At 20.1% G+C, this 9,295-nt stretch overlaps 2 protein-coding genes across 2 annotated transcripts; one reads left to right on the forward strand and one right to left on the reverse strand.

Moving 5' to 3' along the window:
• Positions 1-12: 12 nt before the first annotated feature.
• Positions 13-1,017, reverse strand: LOC102677632 (protein LLP homolog). Its single transcript, XM_006619937.2, has 3 exons — positions 862-1,017; positions 463-634; positions 13-364 (listed from the first exon to the last, which is right to left on the reverse strand). Exons 2-3 carry the CDS (start codon positions 617-619, stop codon positions 99-101), a joined length of 423 nt encoding a protein of 140 aa, XP_006620000.1. The 5' UTR covers positions 620-634; positions 862-1,017; the 3' UTR covers positions 13-98.
• Positions 1,018-1,484: 467 nt separating this feature from the next.
• LOC102678459 (charged multivesicular body protein 7) lies at positions 1,485-3,489 on the forward strand. The gene is made up of 5 exons (XM_006619944.1): positions 1,485-1,706; positions 1,827-2,170; positions 2,261-3,032; positions 3,102-3,297; positions 3,384-3,489. The coding sequence occupies exons 2-5, from the start codon at positions 1,881-1,883 to the stop codon at positions 3,455-3,457; spliced, it is 1,332 nt and encodes a 443-aa protein (XP_006620007.1). The 5' UTR covers positions 1,485-1,706; positions 1,827-1,880; the 3' UTR covers positions 3,458-3,489.
• Positions 3,490-9,295: the final 5,806 nt, after the last annotated feature.

Below are 9,295 nucleotides of genomic sequence, written 5' to 3' on the forward strand. Positions count from 1 at the left end.
ACTTTTGTGATCATTTGTATTCAGCTTTATAATAAAATGAAAAATCCAAATTATGATTTATATAAAAAAATTATATTGATTGGTATAATTAATTAATTTCACATGGAAGATTTTTGTTTTGCTGCTTTTTTTTGTTTCCTCGTTAATCTTTTGTGTGATCTTGAGTTTGCTTTCTGTGATTTTGCTCTACCTTTTTTGTGTTTTGCAATTTTTCGTTTACTCATCCATATTGGGTAATTTCCATATTGATCTAGCATTGTTTTCTTATTATATACTCTACTACCATTGTCGGTATCCATTTCTTCACCATTTGTTACATTATCATTTGTTTTTGTATTTTCTTTTATTGTTTTAGCATCAACAACTTAAAAATAATAACAATAATAAAATAATATATTAAAAAATAATATATTAATAATATAATATAAATATATTAATACATTAAGAAAAAAAATATCTTACTTGTAGCAATATTTGATATATCTGACATTTCAACATCTTGTGTATTTTCATTAATACCCAACGTCTTTTTTAATCTTTCTAATTCTTTTGCTCCATAACGTTCCCTTTTAATTGCTCTACATTTTCTCTTCCATTTACTTCGGATTGATTTTGCCATCTTATCTTCGTATAACTATACATATATATATATATATATATATTAAGACATAAATGTAGAAATATATAATTTAAGTCTTAAAGATAGAATTATTAAACTATTTGATAAATAGAATTTAAAAAATATATATATATTATTTGATAATAATATAATTTTGTATCACGTTAAAGGTTAGGATCCAAAAATATACGATATTAGAAAAGATAAAATTTTACGTAATTAATTTTTCAAATAATACTTACATTAAGTTTATATATATATATATATTAAATATATATATATTATATTTTGTAAAAATATTTGTAAATATTATTTTTTACGTTTTAAGTCTATAAAACACGGCGTACACACGTGTTATAAATATTTAAAAATGGAAAACTTAACCTTAAACGTTCAAGATCTTAAAAACCTGACCTAAGTATTCTTATTAAAGCGATCTCTACAAGTCGATATTATAAAGTGTCGCTAGTTATATAAATTTATATAATTTTAATTTTAACAAATAATAATAAATATCAATTTGCAAATCTCAGTTATGTATTAATTTAACAAATAATTTAAAATTAAATTATTTTTTAGATATTGATTGATAATTTTTAAATAATTATTGATATTCTGAAGAAATCATTTTAAATAAGACAGCACTTAACGATAATTGTCTATTTTCATGAAACTTATGAATTTTTATATTAGAAATTATCAATTGAATTTTTTTTACTTTAATTTAATAAGTTTGATATATATATATATTTTTTATATATTTTGACAAAAAATTAATATTAAAAAAAATAGTTTTATATCAATTTAAAGAATAAATTTGATTTATCTTGCACAAATTATAATTACATATATATATATATATATATATTTAGTATATTATATATTTATAATTACGTATACAGCATAAGCTCGATTTCTTTGACATAAAAATACAATTACATTATATTTATTTTTGATTTATTTTAAATGAAGTTTAAACGAATTTATTTCATAATTTAAAAATATAAATATATTTTAAATTTAATTTGATAGACATGAGTAAGTCTATAATTTCAAATGATTTTACTTGTGCTATTTTTGTAACAAGGTAATGACATTTCTTTGAAAAAAACATCTTTTATTAAAAAAATATAAATATTTAATAAATCTAAAAAGTATTTTAGTGTTATATGACAGATATAGTATTATTTAATTATTATGTTTTCAGTGATATGTAAAAATATAATCTAACATAAAAATATAACAAAAATATTTTTAAAAAATGACTATGGAGATTAAACATGTAGATAATAATTTGCCACTTCCTTCTGAAAAAATGCCTAAATGTTGGAATGAAGAAGAAAGAATCAGTGCTTTATTTTCTCCTTTTCGAAATAAATCAGTAAATTCACAAGATTGGATATCAAAATATAAATTTTGGCAAAATTTAATATATGAATGGTTAAAATATACTAGGAAAAGTAGTTTTTCTATTGCAGACTTAAATAATGCCTTTAAAAGAAAAGGTTGTACACCTCTTTGTTTAATAACTGTTGTTGAAGAACTTCTTCGGTATATATTATTCTTATTATAATATTACTCTTATAAATAATAAAAAGATAAATAGAAAATTATTCTAATATTGTAACATATATATTGTAGGAATAATGAAATAATTTTAGAAACTGAATTTTTGAAAGAACCTTGTGAATCATGGACAGCATGGTCAATTGACATACTTGTGAAAAAACCACTTACATGGTCATTTTCAAAAGTTAAAAGTTATGTTGTTAACAATGAAATTAACAAAGAAACTAGATACATAAACTTACAAATTATTAAAGAATTTGGAGATAATTTGTTTTCTATTTTAGAAAAAAGAAAAGATAATATTCTTATATCATTTTCTGAGCTAATAAAATGTTACAGATCTGAAATAGACCAAAATATATCAGATAATACGGTAATGTTAATCTTGATGTGGTTAAGACGAGAAAAAAAAATAGTACTTAAAAGTAATGAAAATGAAAGTGAATTATTGATTAAAATTGCTACACATTCATCAGATGGTGTAACTGAAATTGAGGAAGGATTATACAAGTTAATTAAACAAGAAAATGCACTTATAAAAGAAATAGAATTTATGGAAAAAGAAAAAATTAATATTATTAATGAAGCTAAATCATATTTAATTAAAGGATTACGACAGGTAGCAAAAACATATTTAAGAAAAAAAAAAGAATTAGAAAAAACTATTGAAAATCGAATACAAACTCTTGATAACATTCAAAGTCTTATAACAAGTATTCAAACTACTCATACAAATAATGCTGTATTATCAGCTTACAAAACAGGGTCACATGTATTAAAAAAACTTAATGAAAGTGGTTTATCAGAATCTAATGTTAAAAATATTATGGATGATCTTGCAGAAGTAAGTCAATATCATAACTAAACAATTATTTATTTTATATTGAAATATATATATTATTGTAAACTACAGGCTATAGAAGATCAAAAAGATGTACAAGTTATGTTATCAGAATCTTTGGTAAATGATGATTCAAATGTTGATTTAGAAGAGGAATTGGCAGAATTAATGAAATTTGATGAAAATATTTTCCCTCCTGTACCAAATACAGAGCTAAGTTTTAATGTCGATGAACTTCCAAAGGAACTTCAAAACTTAAGTATTAAAGGTAAAATATTTATATTTCGGTACAAATAAATTAAGAATTTATATTATATTATTTATATAACTAATATTAAAATTTTATTTTTATAGAAAATATTACTAATGAATCAAATCAATTACCAAAAAAAATTCATAATAAAAAAGTAATAAAACAGTGTATATAAATATAAATAAAATATAAATAAAACATTGTATGTATACACTATTTTTCTATTTATAATAAGTATAACATTTATATAATGTGTATTATTTTTAAAATAAAATGTTATAATAAAATAAATGAATAAATATAATCAAAATATATAACAATATTAACCTATTATTATTAAATTGAAAATGAAAATTTTAATTGATGATTGAATATGAAATATAAAATATATGTTAAATATAATGAAATATAAAATTCCCCCCCGGATTTTTAATAACAAAAAAATATTAAATAAAATATTTGTTAAATAAGATAGACAAAGTACAGAATGAATTTAATGTTCAATGTATTTTTTTTTGTCTTATATTTAAAGATATTATTATTTATATATGAAGTCATTACAAATTAAAAAATTAAATAAAATGAAATATAAATAGAATCACTAAATAATATCACTAAATACTATCACTAAATATATTTTATTAAAACACTCTAAATAAAAATAATTTACGAATTAATAAATTTATAACCTTTTATAAAAATTACGACAAGTCCTTATTCGATAATCGATCCACATTCTCGATTATGGTTATGTGCTAAATATTATATATAAACAAAGAAAGCAAATAATAAGAAAAGGATAAAAATAGAATAAAAATTGAACAACTAGTGACATCTCTGTACTGCCAATGAAACTAATATAAATAAAGAAAGCAAATAAAAGAAAAAAGATAGAAATAAGAATAGGATAAAAATTGAACAACTAGAGCCATCTCTGTGCCGCAAATGAAACTAATATAAATAAAGAAAGCAACTAAAAGAAGAAAGATAGAAATAGAATAAAAATTGAACAACTATCGCCATCTCTGAGTCATAAATGAAACTAATATAAATAAGGAAAGCAAATAAAAGGAGAAAGATAGAAATAATATAAGAATTGAATAACTAGAGCCATCTGTGTGCCTCAAATGAAATTAATATAAATAAAGAAAGCAATTACAAGAAGGAAGATAGAAATAGATTAAAAATTGAACAACCATCGCCATCTCTGAGCCACAAATGAAACTAATATAAATAAGGAAAGCATAAAAAGCAAAAGAAATCATAAGGAAATAATAAAGAAAGCAAATAAAAGGAAAAAAATAAAGATAGAATAAGAATTGAAACAATATAATGTCATTTGTTGAATACAAAAAACATTTCTTAAAAAGTAGGTAAAATAAAAGAATGAGAAATAAATATCAGCGCTATCTTTTGAGTACTTTTGACAATATATCTTTAGAATTCAAATTAATATTAAGAGATGGCGCTAGTTTGTCAATTTTTACTTTATTTTGCTTTGTCTTTTTTAATTAATATCAGAATGATATAAATCATACATACTAATATTACAAATTAATTTAATATAATAATATGCATTATAATTTATATAATTTTTAAATTTTTATTAATTTATGCATCTAATAATTTATTATAATAGTAAGTATAATAATTGATATATTTTTATAATATTTATTAAAGAATTTTTTTTTTAAATCATTTATTCTAATAATACAATTTATTACTCTAATAATATAACAAACAGAACAAATCAATTAATTAATTGCAAAATACTATTTGCTATTTTTTTTTATAGAAATATTTAAAAAATTTTTAATATTGCAAGATATTATTTTTGATAATTTATTATGCATTCCCCGTTCAATTTTAAACAAATTTTTCATAGTAAAATATTTATTACGTTTTCGTGATATAATCCATTTACATGATTGGAAAACTAATATTATGTATTTTGTTTAATATTCTATGAGTTTAATGTTTACCATTTAATTAATTTCACATAATGAATTGAAAAACGAACAAGCAAGTATTAGTATTTGAAGATGAAGCATATATTTTCAATAAAAAAAAATTAAATAATTTATACTATGAATGTATACGTTTTGATGATAATATATATAGGTGGGAAGAAAATTAGAAATTTTGTATTAATATGAATTAAAAATTTGATAGAGAATATCTCAAATTATTTCATTAGCTAATCTTTAATTCTTCTTCAAATATTTAGTAAATAAAATTAATTTAGTAAATAAAATTTAAATTATATACACTTTATTTTTATATTTCAAAAAATATATTTAAAAAAATAGGATGTTTATTATTAAAAAAAAATATATATATATTTTAATTTACTTTAAGTTCAATTTTTAAAATAAAATAGTTTAATAACAAGTTGGAAATAACGCCAAAATTTTTAATTCCATTTTTATAATGATTAGTTATTTGTTGTTTAATTAGCTATAAAAATTTTTTATTTTTTTACGAGTACTTGCGTATTATTATAAATAATGTTTAATAAATTACTATAAAGTTCGTTTGAAAATAAAATAAATAAATAATCATGGAAATTTTCTTTTATAATCGTATAAAAATATATTACAAAATAAAATAACAAACAATAAATCGTTAGAAGCTTAAAAATTATCTTGCATTGGTTTGGAAGAGTTATTCTGTTGGTCATTACGGTCTTTCTGTTTCATTTGCCAGAAAATAACAATATTTAACAATTATGAATGAAAATGCATACTATTATTTCATATGTATGGCATCTCGAAAATGACACTTTATGATTACTGCTAGTTGGAATTATTTTATTTCAGTAAATTTACATACAGAGAATTAAAAAAAATATATATATTTTCATAGATATAAATTAATATATTTTTATTATATTTATAATTTATATAGAATGATAAAAACATGTAGTAATCATTTATAACGTAATATTGTTTTCATTCATATTTCGTTATTGTTTGTAAAACAATTTTATATATCACCAATATTAATTTACCTTTATTATACTATACATTTACAATTTCGGCTATATTAAAATTTCTAAATTACAACTTTTAAAATTACAACTTTATTACTTTATTATTATTTTATATTTTTATTTCTATTTTATTATTATATTAACTTTCATTAAAGCAATAAGATTAATAACTTTTGAAGAATTTTTTAATTAAATTCACGATGATTTTTCATCATGAATGATGTAATAAAAATAGATTCGAATGAATCATTATATAAGTTATTATATTAGATATTATATAATTGAAGAAGAGTTATTATACTCTTGAATTCATTTTAAAAGAGAATAAAAAAAAAAAATTAAAATTTTTGCAGAAATCAAATTAATTTAATTTATTTTTTTTAAAAATTAAAAATTTTAAATTCTTTTTTGTTAATTTTTAAATAATTTTTGTGCATTTATGATCAATAATATTTTATCAACACATATTATATTAATCTATATTTATTTGAAAATCTATGTTTTAATCTATGTTTTATAAAATTTATTTATCTATGATGCATAAAATATTAATCTGCATTTAAATTAATATATATATAATTTTGTTTATAATGTATACGAGAAATATCTTTTTTATTGTAGACAATATTATTTCAATAAACTTCAATTTTTTATCATGAATCAATGATGATATCTTTTAAATATGAAATAATGGACACAAATGTATGGATGTATGTATATAGACATATATATATATACAAATATACAAAATAGACATACACGTATAAAGTTATATACATATATATGTACATACAAAATTTAAAAAATTATTAAAATATTTTTTTTCTAAATTTATTTGTAAAAAATTATATATTTCCTATATCTAAATATTTCATTTTAGATTTTCATGATGAATTCATTTTTTTTCTTCGTAAATATATTATATAATTCATAATTAAAAAGAAATAAAATTCCGCGAAAAATGATTGAGTTGATGATACGTATCGTTAATCAAATGAAAGTCCATGGATAAAATCGTTTGGTGTCATATAAAGGGAAATCGCTATCGTTAATTCAATAGAAAACAATTTGACTGACGAAGTTATATTTACATGAAGTATAGGTTGTAGTCGAGTCCTTCGAAGAGACGACCTCTTTTGAAACAATACGTTCTTAGAAGGAATAAAAAGAATTCCTTGATACACGCCACTTTGTCGAATCAAATATTTATGCGACGTTCAATATTGTGTTCGTCTGTTGCCTTTTTCCAAGACAAGATTTATAGCAACCCATTATGACATGGTGATGTGCGTTTTCAACGAACATTTATTACATGGTTCCTTGAAATCGTGAAAAACATAGCTTTCTAGTTCTAATATAATTAATAGATAAAAAAGATAAAGAATAAATAATATTTATTTTAAAGAATTAAAGATCAAAGTTCCAAATTATCAAAGTTCATATAAGTATATGGATAATGTATTATTTATTTATATATATACATATTTCATTGAATGTATAAATATAAGAATAAAGAATGTAATTGATTAAATTAATTTAATTGAAAATTTAAAATTTAATTTAATAAAGATAACGATAAAAGAATTTCATTAGTAATAAAGAATAATGCTATAACTTAAGTATTATTAAGTATTATTAAGTATTAAGTATTATCAAGAATTAGAATTCGAACGTGCATTCAACATAGTTAGGAAAGGGAAAACTATCATTGAAAATTGATGGAATAGGGACTTTCTTCGTTTAACTCTTGAAGTAGACAAATCTTTATACAACTAACAGATACATATTTATTTATGAGACGCATAGAGATTGAATGAAACGATCGATCTTCCAAGTACATTTGATATTGTTACGATTGTTCTTAATGACTTATAATAAAATCGATATTCATATCTTCTTACGTAAAAAGAATTTCATATCCATGGATATATATGTATGTACATTGCGTGACAATTATGTATGTACGGCAGCAAATTCTTCTAGATAATGTTCGACTTCCTTTCAGGAAACGAAATTATTACTAATAGGTTGTACATAATCGACTTGATGGATTCACGTATAAACTTTCATAATAACAAAAATCAAATCTATTGAACGTAATATAAAGTTATATGTGAATTTTTATATTTAAGAGTTATTTTAATTGTTTGTTTCTTTTTTTTTGAAATTAATATTGCATTTTTCACATTGAAACAAATAAAAGAGATATCTTTTATTGAAAACAATTAATTTTGAATTTTTTTAGAAATTTCTTGTTTTTTGACAATTTTAATTAATTATTTAATAAAACAATTATTGGTATAACAGTTTAAAATTCTATCTTCAATTTTATTTTTCATATTTTATAAAAATTTTGGATGAATTGTAATATTACCTTTTTTTTTTAAATTTCTACTATTTTTACATATTTTTACATTTATACATAGAAATGTAATTGATTATTAAATTAAATTAGCCTAGTCTCACGAAAATATCTGTTACCGTATAACGTCATTCTTTTTTTCTAATTTCGCTTCAACGTATATTAATATAGTATTTCTCGAACGACTACCGACGTATGAACTTTTCACACTTTGACTAATGATTGACGTTCAATAAAAACAGCTGAAGAAGGCCATGTTGCTTAAAATATAGAATATTGACAGTAAAATAAAAAGTATTAGGGAAAAAATTTCAACTTTACCTAAAAATTAAAAAAAATATATTACATAATATACATTTATTTCTATTGCGTATATTTAATCTCAATAAATAATTCTAATCCTGACATTTTTATTATTTTTTGCTTCGATCTCTTTAATAAATTCATCAAAACTACTTTTCTATTTTTCTTTTTAATTTTTCCGGTTCTTTTTCCATAAAACGAATCACATTATCAACGTATGAAACATTTCGATTCCTACGCCTAAAATTCCATCTTTAACTTTTGATTCTCTATTTAATTTTTATCTATCATTAAAAAAAAAAAANTCACTCGTTACTTTAATATATTTCTGGAACGATCTATAACGATAGATAACG

The sequence above is a fragment of the Apis dorsata genome, unplaced genomic scaffold (genome assembly GCF_000469605.1).
Source record: "Apis dorsata unplaced genomic scaffold, Apis dorsata 1.3 scaffold_465, whole genome shotgun sequence".
Taxonomy (NCBI): Eukaryota; Metazoa; Arthropoda; class Insecta; order Hymenoptera; family Apidae; genus Apis; species Apis dorsata.

Bases quoted from the DNA above. Each gene is read 5' to 3' on its own strand.
- LOC102677632 (XM_006619937.2), bottom strand. From the start codon at position 619: ATGGCAAAATCAATCCGAAGTAAATGGAAGAGAAAATGTAGAGCAATT. The intron at 365-462 runs GTAAGATATTTT...ATTATTTTTAAG, and splicing joins TATATCAAATATTGCTACAA to TTGTTGATGCTAAAACAATA.
- LOC102678459 (XM_006619944.1), top strand. From the start codon at position 1,881: ATGACTATGGAGATTAAACATGTAGATAATAATTTGCCACTTCCTTCT. The intron at 2,171-2,260 runs GTATATATTATT...TATATATTGTAG, and splicing joins GTTGTTGAAGAACTTCTTCG to GAATAATGAAATAATTTTAG. The intron at 3,298-3,383 runs GTAAAATATTTA...TTATTTTTATAG, and splicing joins TCAAAACTTAAGTATTAAAG to AAAATATTACTAATGAATCA.